Source organism: Chiloscyllium punctatum, chromosome 14 (assembly GCF_047496795.1).
Source record: "Chiloscyllium punctatum isolate Juve2018m chromosome 14, sChiPun1.3, whole genome shotgun sequence".
Lineage (NCBI taxonomy): Eukaryota > Metazoa > Chordata > Chondrichthyes > Orectolobiformes > Hemiscylliidae > Chiloscyllium > Chiloscyllium punctatum.
This window is the reverse complement of record NC_092752.1, coordinates 18915018-18940533: the sequence shown is the minus strand read 5'-3', so window position 1 is coordinate 18940533 and position 25516 is coordinate 18915018. Positions and strand designations below refer to the sequence as shown.

The 25516-nt window shown below is 37.9% G+C and overlaps 1 protein-coding gene across 1 annotated transcript in view; it reads left to right on the top strand.

Moving 5' to 3' along the window:
• The window catches only part of stx18 (syntaxin 18), a 154515-nt gene that overhangs the window by 64323 nt on the left and 64676 nt on the right, over positions 1-25516 (top strand). Inside the window, exon 2 of the mRNA XM_072584019.1 lies at positions 9906-9973. Within this exon, the coding sequence (XP_072440120.1) occupies positions 9906-9973 (68 nt within the window). The remainder of the gene's footprint in view (positions 1-9905; positions 9974-25516) is intronic.

Here is a 25516-nt window from a genome sequence, read left to right as displayed (position 1 = left end):
CCAATTCTTCCTGATCAAATAGTTGGCACCGTACAGAAAAATGTAACTGTCAGTTGCCATACTACAGCATCCATACATGCGTTTTGCAAGTAAATGCTGATTTGGATTGTGATCCTGTATGTGATTAGTGGACCTGTGTAACATATATCCATGTGGACCTTTGTGTTTAAGTAACTTAAACTAATTTAATTTTTGTTTTATGTCTCTCAAATGTTTATGAGACTAAATGGGAAATTTGAGTTCTGGGGTTAGTACAGTATATGAAAAAAGCTTTACATGATGTCAGTATTGCTCCATTAATATTGTAAGAGCCTTTACATCAGCACACTCATACAGATGGTGCTAAAGCAGATCTACAATCATAAGGGCCCATCATAAAACCAACGAAAAGGCATACATCATCAAATATTAATGACCTGGTAGCACCAGAAGAGCGAGGTCTTGTGTTCTTGACGACTGCAGATCAAACTGAGTGGAGTAGATCATTACCTAAATCCGTAGATATTATTTCAACATGTATTTTCTAAATTAGAGCCAGCTTCCATGGAGTGTGAAGAAAGACTGGTTTAAGCATCAGAATATTTAGATGACATTATAAAGGAGTAGGGTGACCAGCTTTGTATAGTTCCTTGACTTGTTGTTTATGCTAACAAGAGAATGCAACTTAGTGTTCAAAATATGGATCAAATCTTAACTTTTGACTTGCAAATTTCTTTCATGATCTATTTAAAAGTAAGCTATGTTTTCTGCCTGTACTGATGTAAAACAGAAGCAGAGTATAGTTTCAGTGATGAGATTAGATGCAGCCAGGCTGACTGTCTCCTGGGTCTCCATTTCCCTAAAGCTTGGGCCACCCCTACTTCATTGTTTGGGTATTAGTTACTCTTTAGAGTCTTGAATTACAAGAGCAATTGATCCCTATGACCTAGTGTAAAGCCTTCATCGTGGCAGTGGGAATCTGAGCTTAAACGTACACATGCAGAAAGACCAATCAACCACAAACGCAGCAGTTGTCCTGTGAAGGGTTCATCTTGGAATGTAAGTGTTAATGCCCTCTAGCAGATTACTTAAATACTGCAGCAAGTTTCTTTTAGAACTGATGGGAAATCTCAGACGGTTCCTATCTAAACTTATAAACTGACAATGTTGAAAGTCTTCTAGCAATTGTAATTGGGCCATTTATTGTAAAAAAAAAAGTATTATGACTATATCAGTATTTGATTTTTAGTAAGTCAAGAATTACCCGGTAGATTTTAACAACCATACTGCTGACCTTGTGGTTAGAAAGTATTTTCATGTAGTGCTATTTAATTCTTGCATTATTTCTTATTTCTGGAACTGTTCATTCTCAAAGCTCATCCTTTATTTAAAGTTTCCTGACAGTAAGGAAAGCATTTTATACATAGATGAAAAATGTCCACTAAATGAGTAAGCATTTGCCCTGTGTGTCTAAACACACAGTGCTAATGTAATCCAGTAGTTTACTTTAGGACTTTAGTGACTTAAATCAGTTATCACAGGCTTGCTATAAATTTGGGTTGTGTTCTGAGTAACTTCTGTTTCAGTCAAAAAAGCATGCTTTTAAACCAAGCTTAATTTGCATTGCTAACTTTACATGTTAAAGTCCCTTCAATTTGCAGCATTGTAAATAACATTACTGTATGGGGTTGAGGGAGCCTATCTTTAACCCAGACGTATTGGGTACAGAAGTGCAGTTATAGTGAAAAAGCTGCTTGTTGGTAAGTTAATATAGATGTCAAGTGATTTAAGTGTTTTTGTTCTTTCTAAGATCACTCTACTGTGTAATATAGCCATTTGGTTAATGATTACATTAATTCAATTAACCAAATGGATACATTACACAGTAGAGTGATCTTAACAAGGAATAGAATGGAAGTATTTGATGGAATGCAAGCCTCCTGCAGGGTTGGGATTTATGTTACTAACTCTGTCTTACATCTTGCCAAAAAAGCCAGTTATCTTAATAGTTTATAATGTAGAGATACTTACACTTGTGTTTAGGCAAATTGGTTGATAAACAGTTCATTTTCTTACATTTTCTCTTTTTTTTTAGGTCACCTTTATTGCCCAGTTTATTTTCATTTTTGAGTTAACTTCCTCATTAAGTTCACCTTTTGCCTGTTTCTTCTCTTCTACCTTTCTATTTTTACCACTATTCTTCTTGATCTTTTACTGGGGTAGGTGGTGTTATGATTTCTGACAGGCAGAGGATGAAACTGACCCAACGAGTTAAAACCTCGAGGGAATAGACTGAGTGTGTGAATTGTGAGATAGAACTGGGTCTGTTAACAGTGTGCTGGAGTGGAATAGGTATATTTGCAGCGAGGTGGAGCAGTTCAAGTCTGTTAGCAATGACGCATTGTAAGTTGGGTCAACATTAGCTATGAAGTTTGTTACAGTCTTTGATCAGACTACCAAATTAATATTACAGTCTGTTTAGGAACAGCATTTTGTTATGTAGAAAAAGCGAGCGGTCCAGGGGACTTAAAAGAAGAAAACCACAAAATCCACTTTTGAGAAAATTATGAACTTTATTATTCAGTATTAAAATTGTAATATAATCCACAATAGATGTACAACAACTTTTGAACATCCAAAATTAACATGGTAAATATGGGGAAGGGACTGAGTGCACATCAGATGGTAAATGTGACAAAGCAGGTCCCATGGATCTTATAGCAATCTCACCCCAGCTGGACGTTAATGACACGGTTCAATCTCATTGAATAACAGAACGGCCTGGAATTCTTCACGTTTACGGATCTAGCCTAGAAAATCTCTCATAAGAAACCATTGGTCTGCATCAATTGCTCCTTTTCTGGTTGATCACCCTCTTTTTCACTATTCTAAGTACCCCCGGCACTGAGACTCAACTCCAGCACACATTCACTAACTCCATAACTCCAGCTTTTCACTGACAGCCAGCTTCACCAAGGTGGCCTTGCCCCTGGGTTTGTCTCTCAAGCTCCAATCTTGCACAGTTGGATCGAGCAAAAACCATATATGAGTTTTACAATCCCACTCTCTCAGATACGATCAAGTCTTAAAGCTTCAAGACCTCTTCTGATCCCCTCACGACTTCCTTCACCATGCAAACAGTGACCTCCTCACTTTTACAGTTCCTCAGGATGTCCTCTGAGTCCTGACTCACTAATTTGGAGAGCTTCTATCTGAGCTCTTATTGTATAAAGACATCCAATTGTTCCTCTTCATTGAGTCTCCCACATAGGGTCTATGTAGATTAGCATGCCTTCCCAGACAGTACAGCTAACTGGAGCAGTCCTTAGATAGACCCTGTGTCTGACTCTGTTTGGCTTTTTCTCCTTTTCCCATTCACGCCTTGAACCTTTGAACTCTTCTTCAGTGAGTCCCAAGCCTTGATCTGTTGAAAACCTTGCAATAAGCACTTCCCCTATGTTACTAATACTTTGAAACAGTCAAATATGTCATCCTTGGAACTGAATATACAGAATGCTGAAAATGGATTTCATCACAAGTTGAAGTATTTAGTTTTGTTATAGTAGAAAAAAGTTGGCATGTGTATGACACCATTGACGAGTAGTGTTTGGAAATGAGCCTAAATCATTGGCATCAAAAAAATACATTAATAAGAATAATATAAGAGAAAAATTAAAGGAGGGACTGACATGATGTGAGATGAATGAGATAAAATAAAACTAGCCCTCATTGCCAATTACACATATTTCCACAGTTTCCTCACATTGAAATTGATATCCCACTGTGCAAAGTTTGAAGTTGTAAATTACCTTAGGATGCAACAGCCCTGCTTTAATGCTTCATTAGTTCTACTGGAGATTGAACCTATAACCTGCTGGCTCTGAGGGAAGCGTGCTAGTTGCTAACTGAACCAAATTGACACCGGCAGTGAGTTACTGAACGAGAAATCTGAATCAATCTGATCTGAGTTCCTACCTGGGAGCAGTGGGGTATATCTAACCTCTCCCATGTGTGATGGTTCAAGCACCTGATTGCTATTTATGCAACCTTTGCTATAAAGTGCATTGTAGGAATCTCACCCATTAGGATATGGATGCTCTGCGTTGTCAACAGTGCAATAGTTACATCTAGGCGAATGGGAGGACTGCAGATGCAGGAGATCAGAGTCAAGATTAAAGTAGTGCTGGAAAAGCACAGCAGGTCAGGCAGCGTCTGAGGAACAGGAAAATGAACATTTCGGGCAGGAGCCCTTCATCAGCCCTTTATGATCCCTGATGAAGGGCTCTTGCACGAAACATCAATAGTTACTTCTGCAGAAATAAATGAAATTATATCAGTGTTTATTGTACTTGCTGTTTGAAGTAGCTGAACAGTGTACACGTTTTAAGACTCAATTGGTGAGCAGCTTCAACTGAAGAATAATGCTTGGTATGTCCTACAGTCCTTTGTAATAAAATTGTTCATTTAAAATTCACAGTTATCGCAGGATGTGAATACATTTTAGATTTAATATTCTTGTTCATGATTTTTAGATTAGGAATACAATTGTATCTGGAATGATCCCTTGAACTTCTCTGTCCCCCTTGAAGATCACCTACAATCCCTCTTGCCCTAACTTAATAAGAAGGAAGGTGGAGCCCTTCAAATGCCCCTCACTCTTGGGGGAAGGGAGACTTAAGTTAGACCACTTGTATCTGGTCATTAAAGAATCTTTTAAAGTTGACTTGCTTGCAGTATAGTAGAGGAGTAATTGATTGCTTATATTAACTGTACGTTTTAAACAAATTGGATTTATTGATTTTTCTCTTTTGTATCCTCACTGCTGAATGAAAAGTCTTGCTCAGAAGTTTCAGGTACCTATTGTGAGATGCTAACATTAAAACTATTGACTGTTCAGTCATTCCCGATTACTAATCGTGCTTATAATCTATCTGCACCCACTCAAAAATAATTCCCAGCCCAATTTAACAAATCATCAGCTTGCAATATTGAGCCTATTGACCCTCCTGAGGAACTGAAACATTAACTCTGATTTCTGTCCACAGATACTGCCAGACCTGCTGAGCTTTTCCAATAATTTCTATTTGTGTTAGAAATAGCATATGTTTGGTTGAAATGAAGGATGTGAAACTTTATTATTATTATTATTAGGATAGCTTGACGTGGTTGATTTTCTACCTGAATGTTAATGTAGTGAAATTTATTTTGTTAAATAAAACCCCTTTGTTTAGTGATTGGAGCTCTACAATCAAAGTGTTGTAAGATACTTTCTGTAGAAAATTGTGATTTGATCATTAATGGGAAATGATTTACAAAAGTCCATCTTCATTACCACATCATGGTTTAACAGATTGAAGCTAATGTAATAATGCTGTGCTGTGCTGGCAGTACTGTTGGTAATGTATATAAATTTTGCAAATCTTTGAATACTAATTTTGAATTCTCCAAAGCTTCTTTTCTTTGAAAGTATGTTTTATGGATATGTGCATAGACTATTTGGAATAGTAATTGTAATAAAGTTTCATGTTAATTCTCATTGAAGCATTGAGAATGTTTCAATACTTTTAGGTTTATTATGTGTGCAGAACTCTAAAACATCTGTCTGGATGAAAAAATGGTTAGCACAAGCTAATAAGCTCCTGTTAAATGTTTCTCCAATTACTGTGTCTTTAATAAATGTTAATTAAATGCAAGTCCCTAATTTTGGCATCTTAGTCTATAAAAGTTCAAAGCAGATGCCTAGTGCAATGTTGTGTAATGTTTAATGGATGTTAGTTTTATGATGTTACCAATAAATTTAATATAGGAAGATCACAAATATGAAACTCATTGCGATAAGACTGTTTCATGCTTGCTCTCTCTGTTGTTGCTATGTTTTGCATTGGCAAAAGTGGTCCTCTGTGTTACTTCATGGATATACAGTACTTGTCAAGGTGCAGTGGTCTGCTGTTTCCTTAGTGAAGGCCTGCTGGAAGAGGACAGGGTGGATCCTGTCGGGTTGTTCCCTGTCCAGATTATTAAAGTCATTTGGCAGAATGCCCCATCTCCAGAATTTTCCAACAAGCACCAAGACATTCTTTGGCTGGTGGTGAGAAGCGCACTACCAGTGAGATCCTTCATGTACACTGGGCTCCCTGCACCACTGCTATTGCCCTTGAAATGGCTGTGGAGAGATGGTCACACATCTGCTGGAATGTGCCTTTGCAAAGGAAGTCTGGAGAGAGATGCAGTGGTTTTTGTCGAGGTTCGTCCCAAGTACCTCAGTGACGCAAGACTCTGTGCTCTACGGTCTCTTCCCCAGGTCACACCCAGACAAATGTTTACTCTGCCTGGGGAACCATTGACTCGGTGAAAGATGCTCTTTGGTTTGCCCGAAACTTGTTGGTCTTCAAGAGCACGGAGTTGACCTTGACCAAGTGTTGCAGACTGGCACGTTCCAAGCTCCAGGATTACGTGCTGAGGGATGCACTAAAGCTTTGGGGCAGCTGTTGCCAAGGCACAGTGCAGAAGGACACCAGCTAAGGTCTTTCTGTCAGAGTTAAATGGAGGTCTGTTCAGTTATCGGACCCTCCCAGTACCTCAAATATATGTAAATATAGTTTTGTACAAGTAAAAAATGCCTTTGGTTTGTGGATAGAGTCAAACTCCAGTGTTTGTTTCTTCACTTGTTACTGTACAGAATCAAACTGCTTTAGTGACTGTTCACATATATAAAGATATTTTTAATGTATAAAGTATATTTTTGAAATAAAAAAGAATGGCCAGCCAGTAGTCTGCCCTGCTATCTTTGCCTGTCATTGGAGCTGGTAGTTGATCTGTTTGGTCTTGTTTTGAGCACACTTTCCACGACCAATAAGTCCTAGTGTGAAATTTGAACTTGGAGGTTCAGAACTGGGGATGTTAGAGTGGGAGAGCACTAAATTACACTCATTGTACCTAGTCATCAACCGTGTTAAAGTTGCTTCCAAGTTGATTTGCTTGCAGTAAAGTACAGGAGTAATTAATAGCTTTTATTAAACGAGACATTAAGTAACTAATTCAGTATTTGGACTTTCTTTAAGTCATAGAATTTAGTCCTGCTTTCATATTTTCAGTTATAATTCATTCTTGCAAAGTTGGATAATTCTCAACTAAGCTGTCATGTCTTTTTAGAATTTCTCGACATTAACAGCCCCATGGCGCCACCAAGTGTTCGTAATTGGGAACACACAGGAGAACTACGTCTCAAAGTTTATTAGCGCTCTATATCAAATGTGGATTTAACAATTGTTCATAGACCACTGTTTCTTTCTGCCTTGGAGATAGTTTATTCTTTTCTATTATTTTTCAGGAATTTTACTATATTATTTTCGTTGTACTAATTTTGCAGGAGTAACAAGTTTCGTGACTTGGTGCGGGAGCAGTGGCCTCATTTACAGTAAGAATTGGGGCACACCAGCAGAACTCTGAATAAGGAGTAAATTTCACAGCAGCGTCCTACGTTTTAGCGTAGTTCAGTTCAGGAAGTCATTTCCAAGTTACCATTTTCTTCCAGGAACTTTATTATATCAATTTCTTGTTAAAAGGTTAACCATTCAGAAATGTGAAGGGTGTGAAGTTGCTATATTTACAATAGAGACCCATTTAAATGTCAGAGAGAAAAGCAGGGTTTACCAACTCAAATATGTGAATTTTCAAAAGCATCTTTTAAGTTTCAATTTCTGTCACTCAACCTCTTTGTCATTGAAAGTTAACTTTATAAGCATGGAGTTGCGTTACTTCAGATTTTAAATATAGAGTCATAGAGATGTACAGCATGGAAACAGACCCTTCGGTCCAACCTGTCCATGCCGACCAGATATCCCAACTCTATCTAGTCCCACCTGCCAGCACCCGGCCCATATCCCTCCAAACCCTTCCTATTCATATACCCATCCAAATGCCTCTTAAATGTTGCATTTGTACCAACCTCCACCACTCCTTCTGGCAGCTCATTCCATATACGTACCACCCTCTGCGTGAAAAAGTTGCCCCTTTTATATCTTTCCCCTCTCACCCTAATCCTATGCCCTCTAGTTCTGGACTCCCCGACCCCAGGGAAAAGACTTTGACTATTTATCCTATCCATGCCCCTCTTAATTTTGTAAACCTCTATAAGGTCACCCCTCAGCCTCTGACGCTCCAGGGAAAACAGCCTGTTCAGCCTCTCCCCATAGCCCAAATCCTCCAACCCTGGCAACATCCTTGTAAATCTTTTCTGAACCCTTTCAAGTTTCACAACATCTTTCCGATAGGAGGGAGACCAGATTTGCACGCAATATTCCAACAGTGGCCTAACCAATGTCCTGTACAGCCGCAACATGACCTCCTGACTCCTGTACTCAATACACTGACCAATAAAGGAAAGCATACCAAACGCCGCCTTCACTATCCTATCTACCTGCGACTCCACTTTCAAGGAGCTATGAACTTCTGGGATCAATAATATTTTCACTTCCATGAAGGAATTTAGTCATGAGAAGCCTCTGTGATTAATTAAGTAAGGCTCTTTTGTCATTTCTTAGGCTGTTAATTGTACACTCACATTATATTGCTTATACAGTACCAAATCCAAAGTTTATATAGTGCAAGTCTGACAGTTTACTTTGCGCCACTTTACTTTGCAGGTCCTGCTTCAGAGTTTGCACTAAAATTTTAACATTTTGGTAAACAAAGGATTTCACTAATGCTTCCACTATAATGAGAACATCTGTGAATGAAATTAACGATGGGAATGTCTGCATTGTTTCAGTTAGAATCTCATAGAAATAATAGACACGCTGTCTTCATGAGATGTACTTAAGGAGGTTCAGTTATATTTGTAACATTAACAATGTTTCTACAAGTCTCTTCAAATGATGCCCACATGTAGTACTTGGCAGGAAAGTGAAATTGAGGTTTTATCAGATTAATCATGATCTCAGCGTGGCGGAGCAGATTCAGTAGGCCGAATGGCCTTCATCTTATTGGCTTGTGATCTTGCCATGTAGGGTGAGTGAGGGATAAAAGAGAATACACATGTTTGCTTAATTATGCTTTGCTGTTTCATCAATCATTTACGAAAAATAGTAATGTTGATAACGTTGAGGAATACTTGAGTAACTGATTTTGTGCAAATAAGATTTTTCTTGCTTCTCTTTCTTTGCAGAATAATCACATGGGATGTTATCTATGACAGGCCTGAGGGAGGGTGCTGATACCAGCAATGGAGGACTCTGGTTATATGGAGAACCTACAGTTCTCCTTAATCTCCCCAGTTCTAAGAGGAAATTTGTTAGAACTGTTCAGAATTGTAGAGGGTCTCAATAACCATAAGCAATGAGGAACTGTTCACATGGCTTAAGGGCTGGTAGCCAGAGGAAAAAGTAGTCGGAAGCAGATTCGTTAATAACTTCCTGAAGGAAATTGAATAAATAATTGAAGGCAGGACTTTTTCTGTGCTTAAGGTGAAGAGTAGTATGGTGGGACTCGCTGAATATTTCTTTCAAAATTCAAGCACTGATACAGTGGCCCAAATAATCTCCGTGTACGCCATATCGCAAATGTTATTGCTAATAATCTGCAACATCAGCCTCAAACACACTCTATCAGAGTTCCAGCAGAGGCGATTTGTGTCTGTTTATTGTCTGGCTGAAACTGCCAGATAAAGGCCATTATTGTGTTGCAGTATTCCCTCCATGGCATCTGTAACATTGCACTCTATGTTGATTACTGTAAAGATTTGTGCTGCTCCAAAAGCAAAGCTTGACCTTTTTTAAAAAAGGGGAATGGCCTGATGGACTATCTGACCATGAAAGGTGAATTGTATGACATTGCAATTGGATCCTGTTTACGCTTTCATGATTAAAAGAGGAAGGTCTTCAGTTTTTAAATCATCAATGGTTTTCTTGTGTGTTTTTATTTTTCAGCTCAACAACATCAGCAAGTTGAAAGATTTTCTTCTGGAGCACAGAAAAGATTACATCAATGCTAGCAGGTATTGCAGTAGCCTGTTGTTCGAGTTTGGTCCGCAAAAGGTTCTAAAACATGTTTTAATAAAAGTTTTTTATTGCTGTGATTCCATTCTGGAACTCTTTTTCTGCAGTCTGTCAGTGCTCTGAATTTAAATTGCCTGAGCAAGGTAGGCATCCATTTCATAGTCTTGGTATAGTGAAAGTGTTGCAATAGAAATCAACTTATCAGCCCTTTCTTTTAATTCTTTCATTGAATATGAATATCACTGACAAGATCAGCAATTGTTGCCATCGCCAATTGCTCTTGAACTGAATGTTGGAGGATAGTTAAGAATCATGTTGCTACAGAACTGGAGACACTTGAAGGCCAGGGCAGCTGAGGATGGCAGATTTTCTTCCCTAAAGGAGGTTGGGAAACTTGATGTCCTCATGCTCAAGGTTAATGAGATGAGCTTTATATTCCATATTTTGTGTTTGATTGTATATTCTATCAGCTGCCATGATAGGTTTTGAATCCATGTCTCTAGAGCTTTACCTGGCCTCTGCATTACCTGGCCATTATATTATTAGTCCACTAGGGTCACTTGTCACCACCCCAACCCACCCACCCACCCCACTTGTGGTGATGTTTGGATTGACTAATACATAATTATTTATATCTGTACACTTCATGGGTCAACTCCCTAATGGGTTAGTGTTTTGATGTACCAAATGGAGTAATATTTGATCCCTATAACAGAGGTTTTGCCTGCCAGATGGAGAGCCAATAAAAGCCCCATGTCATCTGTTTTGCAGCAGGCCTGCTAACCTGCCAGCCAAAGGCCTTCCTAGGATCACCAATCCAGGGAGGAGGTCCTGCCCTGAGAGCTACCAGCCAATCAGAGCCTAGAGACTGTCCATTGCAAACCATGCCAGTAGGCGTAGTGGCTGCTGTTGGTTACGTGGCCCAGATATCAATGAGTGAGGGCAGGAATAGGGTCACCATGGCAGGTTTTGGGAGGGTGGAAGGGAGGATCACAGGAAGGGATAGGCTTCAGCACCAAGGGCCGAGTGGTGGCTTAATCTGGTCACTTGATCAGAAATTGTGCGCCTGTAATTAAGCCCCAGACCCCAGACCCCAGGCCCCACCTCTAACGACCCAAGTCAACAAACCTGATATCGTTTTGCTTTTGGGCCCTCTGCATGGTGAGTCTCGGCCTGTGGTTGGATGGGGCCCTTTTAACTGGTCATTAATTGTCCACTTACAGGCATCGGTTGGTGTCAGGTAGGGAGATTGACCATAAACTTTTAAACCCATGTCTCATTGAGAGTAGAGCCAGGAAGGTGAGCAGGCCCCTAAACTATACCCTCCAACTTGATTAAGTGCCACCGCTTCAAACTTCAGCTCAGGTGAATTAAAGTTCACCCATAATGTAAAGTGAACATTTGAGACTGCTAAAATAAAAGCAAATTACTGCGGATGCTGGAATCTGAAACCAAAAAAAAAGAGAAAATGCTGGAAAATCTCAGCAAGTCTGGCAGCGTCTGTAAGGAGAGAAAATCAGTAAGGAGCTTTGACAAAGGGTCAGTTGGACTCGAGACACATTCTCTTTTCTCTCCTTACAGATGCTGCTAGACTTGTTGAGATTTTCCAGCATTTTTTCTTTTTTTGATTTGAGACTGGTAGTTCATTGTTTTGCTAACTTAGGCACAGAAGCAATTTGTCTTCCTACCCATGGATATTTAATTGAAGGCTGTTGAAATGATGCCATCGAGAAGTCATTGCATTACCAAGAGAAGTTAGAGAAAATTGAAAGAAGATACAGTATATCCACAAATGAAATATTTGTCATTTGGGTGCTCTTAAAACCTTAGTTGTATGACTTTACCTATAATATGATTTGGAGATGCCAGTGTTGGACTGGGGTGCACAAGTTCAATATCACACAACACCAGGTTATCGTCCAACAGGTTTAATTGGAAGCACACGAGCTTTTGGAGCACTGCTCCTTCATCAAGTGATATTAATTAATTAAATTAGCTAATAGACAGAAAACAGAGTAGGGATAAATGGGTCATTCCCAGTTTGGAAGGTTGGCTGATGGGGTACCACAAACATCAGTATTTGGACCTCAGCTGTTCACAATATATATCAATGATTTGGACGTGGAAACCAAATGTAATATAAAATTTGCAGATAATACAAACTTAAGCAGGAACTTGTGTTGTGAGAAAGACGTAAAACATTTTTGAGATGATTTGAACAGGCTTAATGATTTGGCAAGAAAATGGAAGATGGAATATAACATGGAAAATGTGAATCTATCCACTTTGATAGGGAGAACAGATGTGCAGAGTATTTGTTAAATGGTAAAAAGTTAGAAAATGTGGATGTACAAAGGGACCTAGTTGTCCTTGTTAATGAATCACTGAAGGCTAACATGCAGGTGCAGCAATCTATTAGGAATGTTAGCCTCTGTTGCATGAGGATTTGAGTACAGGAGTAGTGAAGTCTTGTTTTAATTGTGTAGGAATTTGGTTAGACTGCACTTGGAGTACTGTGTGCAGTTTTGGTCTCCTTTTTTCAGGAACAAAGCTTCTTCCATAGAAGGAGTGCAATGAAGGTTTACTAGACTTGCTCCAGGATGGCCTAAGAAGAGCGATTATTTAAATTAAGCCTATACTCTGTAGATATTTGAACAATGAGATGATCTCATTGGAATCTACAAAGTACTTATAGGGATAGATAGGGTAGAAACAGATAAGATTATTTTCCTGTTTGGGGAATATAGAACCAGGAGCCCAACCTAAAAATAAGGCAAATGCCTTTTAAGACCGAGATGAGGAAAAATGTTTTCATTCTGATCATTGTGAATCTTATGAATTTTGTAACTCAGCTGTAGAAGCTTAGTCCTTCAGTATATTTAGAGTGTAGGTTGACAAACTTTTGTTTTATTATTGCCTAAAGGGTTAGTATGGATAAAAGTCGCTACAGTGTTTGATCAGCCATGATCGTATTAAATGGCAGCGAAGGCTCGACAGGCTGTATTTTCTACTACTGCTCCTAATTGTCAACAAGTAAATCAAATTACAATGCACAAGAGGCTTAAATGCGTGGTTAATGGGTTACTCTGGTACAAAACATGAATTGACAGAGAAAAGGCTTGATGGAAATAATAAAGTGAAGTAGTCCATTCATTCCATTTCCTAAGCCTTATTAACAGAAAGCAAATGAACACGATTCGTTAGTTTTGATATGCAAACAGAAAATTCTGAAGAAGCCCAGCAAGTCTAACAATATCTGTGCCGAGTCAAACAGAGTTAACATTTTGAATCTGATGTGATTCTTTTTGACAGTGAGCAACGTTACTGTTTGAAAGGGATTGAATTAGTATTTAAAACAGTACAGCCTGTAGTTTCAAATTTGGCGTAAGAGACCAAACTGTGAAGTTGTGTACTGTACATCAGGGTAACTCTGTAAATACTTTTTAAAGAAAGAAAATGTTCTTTCTTTAAAACATAATCTACAACAGCTGTCGTGGGTCAGCTGTGTTAAAATATTGTTTTGAGCCAGAGGGGAGTAGAAACAATAAAATACTTAAATATGGACCTTTGTACACACCGAATATCCCTGAGTATTGCTGATTTTTAAAAAATAGGTAAGTTTCTCATTACCTAAAGTCTATTGTATAGACTAAAAGGCAGTACATACACGAGTCAAAAAGTGGGCTGATGGAAAAGCACAGCATCTGAGGAGCAGGAGAGTTGGCATTTCAGGTATAAACCAAGACAATGAATAATATCAGATTATTTCATCATGGAAGACCATCACTGCCAAGCCTGATTCTGTATTAATCCATTACTGTAATATATACAGTGCAGGCTGTGAATATTGATTGGAACGTAGACTAATTTTCCGTCACCTTGTTCAAAGATGCTGAACCGATTTAAAACACCTGACTGTTACTTCAGCTACAGGCAGCAGAGCAAATATTAAACTTGGGACCTAGTCTTTATGGCTCAGCACATGCTGCCTTTCTAAACCAGCCTTTTGCATAGCCAATTTTTAAAAGAAAATGACTGGAAAATTTAACAAAACTACATCCTCACATCTAATTGATATCTTGGGTTGGATCTCTGAGAGAGGCTCAGGTATTTCAGTCTTGAAATGAAAAGTATGGAGGTAAAGCCTTACTAGAGATGTGCAAGATACCAAATGGAACAGAAAGGATTAGTTTTCAATATTTTTAAATAAATCTTCATTGCACAATAATTGGATGTAGAGATAAACTGGTAAGAGGTATGCTCAGATATAATGTCAAGAAGCACTTTACATAGACTGATTGGGATCTGGGATCTTGGCTCATGCATATGTTGCCTTTTGGTCGGGATGTTCTATCAAGTGAAATGAAATCATTCAACAAGTATGCTAGGATATTTTTTAAGTTTAGTTTTGATGGTATCAATGGACTCCTCAGCTGCACTCATCTTTGAAAACTCTGTATGTCTTTATACAATGCATTTATGTTTATAACATGAATTTAGCTTCTCTTGAGGCAATATGTTACTGAAGTTCTTCAGTACATGCCATTTATGTAATACAAATGCACACTTGTTCATTGGTAGATATAGAATTGTCACCTACTTAGGCATTTTGCTACTAAGTGCATGGCTTCTTTTGGTGTGTAGTCCACATAAGTAATTGCATAATCAACCCAGCACATGTACTAGTTCATCGGGTTTGTGTTGATACAGTAACTTGATACCACAACCACCGGCTAAGACTTTTCAACTATTAGTTCATCATAACCTTTTCATGCTTAGTTTTAATCTATTGTAAAAGAGAGGTTTCCAATGAAAGTTCTGAGAAATGTTACTTATTTGGGACTAACTGACTTAAAACAAAACCATAGAATCATCACATATTTTACAGCATATAAACAGGCAAATTCACCTATTTGTTCAAAGGTTTTTCTCCAAATGAACCACTTAGTATTCAATTGGTGTCACATGGTATAAGCTGATAAAGCACACTAAAGATGTACAGTAAAATGTAGCAAGAAGCTTGGAAACTTTCAGTTGACATTTCATAAAATTCCCTTGGGAGGAGTGTTGAATATCAATTACCGCCCCCCCCCCCCCCCCCCCTGCTGCCATGAAGAAAATAGTGGATGAAACAAAAATATGTCTTGTACAACCATAAGCATCCTCTTCAGCATGTATGGCACTGTACAATTATACAATATGGTGTTTTTCATTCACATTCATTCATTGAAAGTCCTATCCAGTAGCAGCTTTCACTTCTTTTTCACAGGTCCAATTATCATCAGCAAGGCACACTTCTATGACCTTTAGGTCACTGCATTCTTGATAGTTTGGCTTTTCAGAGTTCCTTTCCGACCAACAAACCAATAACACCTCAGTTCAGCTCTGGGGGAAGAAAAATCAGCTCTTTAATATCTCAAAGCTTTACGCCGTTTTCAAGACTTTGAATCTTTTTAGCCAGTTCACACACTGCTTCTAAGTGCTCCTGTTCTTTTTATAACAACAGTTTCTCTGCCAGTCTTCTGTTTCTGGCCACATGGCTTTTGTATCTTAACTTGCTTCCTTTTGGTACTGCTTCCAGGCCACAGATTTTTTAAGCTATTCAAAGGAATTAAACTTTCTTTCTTTAGAATTAATAATTACTCATGAAAGTCCTTTTCAAATATTTTCAAGCAATTACATATTCCACAGACATTTTAAAATACAAACTTTGTTTATCATACTGCTTCTGGACCAAAGATCATCACAAGCTTTACTTTTTGTTTTCAGTACAGTCCTGAAATCAAGTGCATTTTACTACTGTGAAACATGGTGTTAAGATTCAAGAAAAGTAGAAAATGGTGTACATACCAGTCGTTAGTATAAGGATGGAAATTCTGAAAAATATCAACAAGTTATTCACTGAGGTAGAATTGAGGGTTTTTCAGGACAAAAAAAGCATTGATTATAATGTATTGAGTAAATACGTTTAGCATTATGAATTTTTCAAAGTAATTCATTTAAAGAAAATAATTTCTTCAGCTGGATATTGGTCGTTTAATTCGAAACCTCCAAATAAACTTGAAGCCAGAGAGGGGAATATAGTGGAAAGATATCCGGTCAGTGAGGCATGGGATTTTGGTCTCTCCCTGTTGATGGCTATGTGTTTCTGGACCAGACCTGCTGCTACTGCCAGGAGGGGCTTTCACTGCTATCTCATACAACCTGCAATGTGCAGCTGGCATTGCCTTATGTTGGATGGTCAGAGCCAGTGATAGTATTGTCATCCTGAAAGATATCAACAGTTCTACTGCAACAGGTACTCTTCACCAGTATGTATTTTTGAAATGTTCAACAACCTGATGATTTGTGAAATGACAACTATAAGATCAGCTTTGCCCGAAATGTCGATTCTCCTGCTCCTCAGATGCTGCCTGACCTGCTGTGCTTTTCTACCACCACACTCTCGACTCTGATCTCCAGCATCTGCACTCCTCACTTTCTCCGAGCCTCAAGAAGAGATTGTAGTCCATCATTTATTTTCCCTCCAAGCCCTCACTTAAACCTCAAGAGAAAAAGACTTACCTTCCATCAAAGGTGAAGATTTGACTTATTGTCCCTTACAGAGGATTTGTGTCTCAGTTCTCAAAACTAAAACCTCACTTGTGCAAAGTTGGTGCTGAGCATAAAGTAAAATGAGTGCTGAAGAAAGCAACTGGATTACTTTGCATGTGCAGTCTGTGATTGAATAACATTGTACATCTCATTGGTTAAGTTCTCTCTCATCATATAAATTTAATTAACAGCAACAGCATCCTTGGCAAGTTAGTGTACTCAGACTGTGACATGTTTGCACTGTCAATTTTTGTTACAGATGACAATATGGTAGTTATAATGGAACTAAAAGAAAGGGCATGATGTACAGATCTGATTTAACTCTTTCTTAGTGAATTGATTTAAGTAAGTTAATATCTGTCCACATGAGTTTAAAATGGAGATTGAATTACTTTTGCATCCAAGTCCAATTATCCTGGCAGACTTAAAGATTGCGCTTACATTACAGCATGGGAGATTGACTAGTCAATGTTTTCAAATATGCTTCTCATTAAGTTATCCACATATTGATTGCTTTCAAATTGCTTCAGTGTTCTCAGAGTACTTGTGTTTTGTTTTCCTTTCTTGAGACTTTATTTCCACTGAGTGACTTGTCCAGGTATCAGACCATTAACCTATTCAACTGAAACAGATAATTCAGGGATAGCCAGTCCTCATGTTTGATGATCTCTAGTTGGCTTTCAAGGAATAATTGGCTACTCAAAGAATATATGGGATGTTCTTTTTAACAAGCAAATACTGTATTGTGAAATACTGCCAATTGTCTTTTATTATTCATCAAGCCATTTGAAATGAAAACAAAAATTTACTTGCACTTCTGTTAATTAATTTATAAATTTAATACTTAATATACTCCATTCAGATTGCTTGATATACGATAGTGAATATAAGTTTTACCTGATGCTCGGAACAATGCATTGCTGAAACTCCGTTTTGAAGATACTAGACTCCAACAATGCACCATGTGTCTTTTTTTTCCATGAGGGCAATGAATTGTGGTTAGCAACAACCCCAGCATAGTAAAATTTTATTGGTTGTAAAATTATACCCCACAGGACATGCTTCCCAGTTGAATTTGTATGCTTTTAACTTCCTTTCCTGTGTTTTCTTTCTAGATTAACATTTTTGATCCTATGCCCACTTTCTTCATTGCACCAAAGATTACACTAAAGATAAAACTTAAATTCCCGTGTCCCATGCTACCCAAGAAAAATATAATAAGGACATGGCTGTGAATAACTAAGTTATGCATGTGTAGAATTTTTAAACTTGCTGATCTCCTATCTGTCACATCAAAAGTATTAATATCGTAATCTAATTTTACTCATGGAAATTTATTAATGCAATAAAATAATACACTCAGTATTTGCAATCTTCATTCTTGTTTAGTGCCTTCCTCTGAAAATTAATCTTTTATGATTTTGTTTAATTCTCACAAACGTCCCAACTTGTTTTATGCAAGTCCCAAATTACTTATTAGTCAGATGTTAATTTGCCTATTTAGTGCAGGAAGATGCAATTTCTACAGCCGCTAAGCTGGTAACACTATTATGGAACCAAGATTTCTATTTAATGGCTTTTTCTGACTGCCATTTCAGTGTTTTGCTGCTGGCCAAAGGCAATTTTATAACTGCAATCATAAACATAGAATTGGAATTTATTATTACCAATGCAATAACATCGAGTGCCAACCTGGCTTTTACCCATTTCATTTCTGTGACTGATTGCAATAATCATTGCTGTAGGTTAGAGATCCAAATAGTACAATGGCCTTTACAGGATATCAGGCCCCTGTGTGAACAGCATACCAATCATCATAACCAATCAATTGAAATATAATGAACAAAAAGTCTGAATCAGAGGGTGTGTATTAGAATAATGAATTAAATTTCACATCAGGTCCAGAAATCAAAATAATGAGAGAAAGAAGGGTTTGTTTGAGGAAAAAAGTGCAGAAGTAAGAATTTTAATTCACTTTTTTCCTGATCTGCAACAATTATAAGTGAGACTCCATGCCTGTAAAAAGATTAATTTCAAGACCATAGAATTTGTGTGACACTAATTAAAATGTTAAACAGATTTAGTACTTTAACTACTCAGCTGAAATGGACCAGCCTAACTTTTATGGAATAACGATCTCTTCTTATCCTTTCAACCAATCCAAACTTGCAACACGGTTGACACATGTTCTCCAAATCCTTGTGTCAATTGTCCAGTTGCCCGAACATGATCCATTTATTCAAAGTTACTGGATTCCCTCAATGGGTTCTCTTCCCACTGTTGCACTCTCCTTTTTAAATTAGTTATATCCACAAAAAAAAGCTTACTGGATTGGTGAAATTTATCCATATTGACACTTTAATCATACAATGACTTTTGAAGTGCCATGTTTTCATGGACAGAACCTTATTGAGACATCAAGGCATCCATGAGAGACCCATGCTGTTGCCTTCTGGCAAATCAAAACCTCAAATGTGCCTATGGTCTTTTTGCTCAGCAGTTTAGTGAGGTGGCAGAGAGCTGTGGTTGTAGCCAGTTGGGCAGGCACTGGAGTCTTAGCAACCCCTGCCACGGGTAGGTCATGTATGTTGGGGAATGTGGGGCAGGGAGGTGGCAGCAAGGGAAGGGCAATGGTTCTCAGTAGGCAACCTCTTCCCGATGTCTAGTCCCTGAATTAGACTCTTCTTCGAGCGACCTCCAGGTGATTACAAGCTGGCTGCAAGATTTTAGCTACCATGTGGCAGGACTGCCTGAGACTGATTGTTGGCAACAACAGCAGGATAAGGCTTTAGGTGATCGTTAATTTGCCACTTAGGGGTCCTGATTGATGGTAGGGTAGGAAGGCCGACCCAGGCTCTTTCCGCCCACAACGTCACTCTGGCAGAGGCAAAAAAACCAGGGCTCAGCCACCCAACAATTTCACCTAATTAATTGCCCTTCCTGTCTCCAGGTTCAGCACCAGAAAGAGCAGAACATTCTCTAGGGCGGCATAGTGCAGGTCAGGTGAATTGGCAATGCTGTATTGCCCATATTGTTAGGTGCATTAGTCAGAGGGAAATGGGTCTGGGTGGGTTACTCTTTAGAGGGTCGGTGTGGACTTGTTGGGCCAAATGGTCTGTTTCCACACTGTCGGGAATCTGATCTAATCTAATCGTCCCATATCCCCAGTAATAGATCACAACATTTTCCTTCCTACTGCTGCCAGGATAACCAATCTTTAATTCCCAGTTTGTAAAAATTTTCATCATTGCTTACATAGCAGGCCTATGCATGCTATCTTCCACTCTTTTTGAAGCAATGTTTTTAGAACCCAAGGGACTCTAGAAGACCAATGCACTCATTAATGATACAGCTGTCTCTTTTCAAACCCTAGGATGGAAGTCATCAAATGCAGGAGGTTTGTTGTCACTTAGTCCCATTCATTTCTTTCCTATTTCTATACTTGTACTGCTTTGTTTTAGTTCTCATTCCTACTGGACTCTTGGTTTGAGTTGTAAGGAGAGGCTGGATAGGCTGGGACTTTTTTCACTCAAGTGTAAGGTTTATAAAATTATGAGGGACATAGATAAGATGAACAACAAAGGTCTTTTCCCTAAGGTGAGGGAGTTGAAAACTAGGAGGCATATTTTTAAGGGAAGAGGAGAAAGGTTTAAAAGGGACCTGAGGGGCATCTTTTTCACAGCGAGGGTAGTTTGTATGTGGAATGAATTACCAGAGGATGTGTAGGTACAGGTACATGAATAGGAAAGCTTTAGAGGATATGGGCTAATTGCAGACAAATGGGGCTAGTTTAGTTTGGGAAACTTGGTCGGCATGGATAAGTTGGACCAAAGAGACTGTTTCCATGCTGTGTGACTCTATAGTTCCTCATTATTTCCAGAATTTTTTTCTTCCACGTTAGGATAAATATAAAGCATTTGTTTAATGTCTGACATTATCTTATTCCCCATTATAATTTCAGTTGTCCCTAATAGGACCATGTATACTTTCAGTAATTTCTTGCTCCTTTCAAAACCTACAGAATTGTTTACAGCCTTTTTGATGTTTGCTAGTCACTTTCATAATTTCTTTTTTATTCTTTCAAAATCAATTTTTGGCTTTCCAATTTGCTGAATTCTAAAATCTTCCAAAACTAGATGCTTACTATATCATAGTACAATATCATAATTCTTTTTCTTTGATGTAATACTACTGTCAAACCCACACCAGGTGTGTGACCCTTCTATTACCTGATCTATCTTGCAACTTGTCTGGCATCCAGTAGTGAATGAACAGAGGTTTCCTCAGATTAAATATCAGGGAGGCTGAAGTCATCATCTTCATGCTAATTACCCATTTTATGTTTCCTGCTTCTTCTGCACTTCCAAAGATGAGATACCATAAATGTTACATACACCAATCAAGGCCAATTTTGCATCAATATTTGATTTTTTTTTATTGTTTTAAATCTAACATTTATTTCATTGTTCAATGTCAAAGCCCATTGAAATTTGTAAAAGGTATGGTTTTAGTTTTAACACTTTTACTTCTTTGAAGATTAGGAGAAAGTGAGGGCTGCAGATGCTGGAGATCAGAGCTGAAAAATGTGTTGCTGGAAAAGCGCAGCAGGTCAGGCAGCATCCAAGGAGCAGGAGAATCGACGTTTCTTCATTTCCTGAAGAAGGGCTTATGCCCGAAACGTCGATTCTCCTGCTTTTTGGGTGCTGCCTGACCTGCTGCGCTTTTCCAGCAACACATTTTCAGCTCTTGTTTGAAGATTATATTGAATACTTGATCACAGTCAGTACAAGTACTTATGTTATTATAGGTTGAGCTCAGTGATTCTAATTCAGCTTCCTAAGTGCTAAGCATTGTAATTCCCTCTTTTGCTTATCTTCTTTTCCAATTCTCCCTAAAATCTAAGTCTTGGATCAAACATTTGACAATGTAATTTAATTACTCCTTATGTAGCTTGGTGTCTCATTTTGCCTTATTGTACTCCTGTGAATTACTTTGATTTGTTACTATTAAAGGTGCTATATGAATGCAGGTTGCTGTGGGGTCTAATAAAGCTGGCTTTAAAAGCACTTTCAAATGGTACAATATTTGATTTGTTTCAGTCCAGAAATGTGTCTGATTAATGGAGTTTCAAGAGCAGTTGATAATTTTTGCTCTGCTTCAATTTTGCTTGTAATTTTCTTCTGTGTTCTTTCTATTCCGATGTTGGAGCTTATGGACAATAATAAGTAGCCTGCTGCCATATTTACTAAGTGGCTATTCCACATACGTGAAGAAAGACTTTCAATGCTGTCAGGCCATTTGCCTCCAAAGACCGTCATGGACATCTGCAATCCTTCATATATACACTTGGAGCAGGATTCACAGTGGTTATAATCAAGATTTGGGATTCTGCCTGATAATCACTTTCCCTTACCAAGTCTAGACAAGTCAAGTGTTATAAATTGGGTGAGATTGACCAACTCTGCAAAGACCAGTCAATAAATATTGGATCTTTCTGATTGTGTGATACCACATTTGTGGAGAGACTCCTATTCATAACTTGAGATGATGAGATTGTGACTAGTAAAATAATTTCCAAACCACTATGGTCTACTTATTCTGTCGATCCTGTGCCTAATGAATATACATTTACTAATAGGATATCAGAGGCAATTAAGAAAAAAATGTGTATAATAATGAGGGCGTATGGACTAGTTTAGTGTCTCGCTGGAAGGCTGTAAGAATTAAGCTGAGACTTGCAATGAATTTAGTATTATTCTTAACCACAATTAATTCCTTTTAATATTGCCTAATTTATAATGCATTACATTATTGACCTGATTTTCGAGCTTTTATAGATATTCCAGGACGTTTTAGTAAATTACTGCATGCTGCCAGTTTTTTTCCAATTGTTCAAGTACTTTTCATATCAGTACATTGTGCTCTGATCCCTGTGAATTAATAGAAAAAAAATACAATCTGTTCTTTAAAAGAACATTACGTAAAGGACATGTGATAGATACTACAAGTGTTCACTGAAGCTCTCACAGTACAATAGGTGATAGGTTGAGTAGTTTTTGATGCTAAACAGTCTCTTGCTGCATATTTTGCTTGACACAGCAAAACATCTCTCTTGTTCAAATATTATTTTGGCAAGTATTTATGTTTTGTGAGTGACATTCAAATAGTCCAAGGCTACTTTTGTGGTTGAGTATAAGGCAATGAAATTAGATATATGCTACCTAGCAATTTAGCCATGTCCCAGCAAATGTGGCCAATCATTTGTTTAAAGCCAGGATTAAATGCACTTAAATTTAGGCTTAAAAATAATGTTGTGTAGCCATCTGAGTTTGGTTACCCTCTAGCAGGCCTACTCTGGATGACATCTAACCTGAGATCAAAGTAATTCCAAGATTATGGAAAGACCTCTATAGTTAATTGTTTGGCTTCGATATCCTGATCAAAGTCGAGAGGTATTCAGCCACATAACTCATTTAACGTTTTTTTCTGTTGGTCATTCTTCAAAGTTAGTAATACAGCACAATCCCTGATAATAAGATAATGACTGAAAGGTAGTAAATGATGCTGGAACAAAAGAGGCTTCATGACTTTCATGACATAAACATATTGTAATTTGCAGCCTAATAAAATAATTATTTTTCAAGATTCACTCTTCTGCAACTAACCTAAGAACAAAATTTGGCATGACATCATTTTTTGCCATCACATTTTAAATTAGCTGGAATCAGTAATAGTGGCCTGCATAGGATTGAAACCTTGGGTTATCAAACATAATAGAGTGTATCCCTTCAGATAGTGGAAATGGGCAGGATGTCGAATGGAACCTAGAGCATAATTTTCAGCTAGTCCAAGAAACACAGGAGCTTCGAGCTGGATTTTCATCTTTGAGGCAAGTTGTTTTTTTTATTTCTGGTGGGGATGAAGCTGACCACCCTGTAAGGAGTTCAGAAGCAGCCAGAGAAGCTGTAGGCTATGGAAACAGACTGGTATTTCATGTCAGCTTGAATATTGATTGCAAAACAAAGATTGTCCCTCTAAACCTACAAACCCCACATGTCCCATCCATGATGATTATGTCATCCCGTGCTGTTCCATGGCCCTTCAAACCCTTCGTGCTTAGATTCAGCACTTCTGTTGCCAATTTATCTTGAATGCACTCCTTATCAAACCAATAAACTGCAAAGTAATAATATGTGTGAGAAGACTTAAGAAAAACTCATTCCATTCACTACAGCCATATAAGTGTTCAGAGCCTTTAATATGCCAGTTGCAGAATCAGCAAGCATTGTAACCTCTTTATCTTATCGTGCACTTGACAGAACAGATTCAAGAGCAATGCTGTCAATCAAGCAATGATTTCCCTGCGACACAATTGCTTTAGTAGACCAATGGATGTCTGGGTTGTTACATTATGTATTATACTGAATGATAATAAATTACTTTTTAGGATAATTGAAGGTAGTCAAAACGTTACATAGTTCAGAAAGAGTAGCTGTGGAATTTAGTAAAACAACATTCGAAAGTTAATTTATTTTAGCATGATATTGAGTTTTCAAAGTTATTGTTTTTTTTAACAATCAGCCACTACAAATATGCTTGAACGTCTGTTGCATTATTTTTCTGTTTCGATTATTTCACTGCATTGAAAATTGAGATGTTTAGCTCCTCATCATACTTAAAATATTATTGCAGACCCTGCCAAACTGTATGTGGCTTTGTGACATATAATATCCATTGTTATGTTGTTATTGATTAGGATAACCAACATAAACATAATTCAATCCTTTGTGTCAAATTCACTCAGTTGGTAGTATTCCGGGCTCCAAGTCAGAAAATTTTGGCAAGCCCTACTTTCATTTTAGCACATCAAGGGCTGACTTTCAGGATACTGCTTGAGGAAATATTGTCAGAAGTTCAGTCTTCACATGAGTTGTGAAATTTCTTGCCTGTTCAGATGGAAAAGATCCCATGGAATTACTTGTTCCCTGTACATCGTTTCTTCCTTAGCCAGTAGCACCATGAATGGATTCCTTTGTTGTTCAATCATTTACTGAGCATTTGTCTTGTGCAAATTGATAGCTGTGTTTCTTTACATAGCAAATGTTTGCAATTCAGAAATAATTTATTCTATTTCACTGAAGAGAATATAGTAATGTATAACTATATGTTCTGTTTTCATCCATATATAACAAATAATGAGCAGAATATTGTGCTCTGCCTGCTGGCTAGCTTGCTGGGAGATGGCATTTAATCAGGGATGAAGGGAATTTAATCAGTTGGAGGGGCCCTCTCTTTCTGTCAGCCTCCACTTTAATAACGTCCATGGATGGTTTTCTTGCTCTGCCACCAACCTCTGGCTCTGAATTCGTGCAATAAAGACAATGTTTTCTCCATGTCTACCTTATCCATCTACCCCTCATAACTTTGAATACTTCTATCAAATCTATTGTCAACCTTCTCTTCTTCAAAGAGAACAGTTCCAACTATCCCAATCTCTCTACATAACTGATGTTCCTCATCCCTGGAACCATTTTCATGAGCCTGTTCTGTATCTTCTCCAATGCCTACAAATCCTTCAAAAAGTGTGGTGCCCAGAACTGGATGCAATGCAATAGCTAAGGCTGAAGCAGTGTTTTGTTTTATACATTGTAAAATAGCTTGTTTGCTTCATAATTTAGTTGCATCAGCATATCTACGTCTTTTTAACTTTCAACATTACCCTCCTCACAGATCACAGTGCTTCTAATTTTTGTAGCGTCCACAAATATTGAAATTCTGCCCTGTATACCAAAGTCTAGGTTATGTATTTATATTGTGGGTACTAACATTGCATTTCTAATGCCTTGCCATTATTTTGCAATCTTCTGATTTATAATAAGAGTCGATTAATTGAAATGAAACAGAGCAAGAATCTAAGACTGAATGCTGAACTGAAACCATGGTTAATA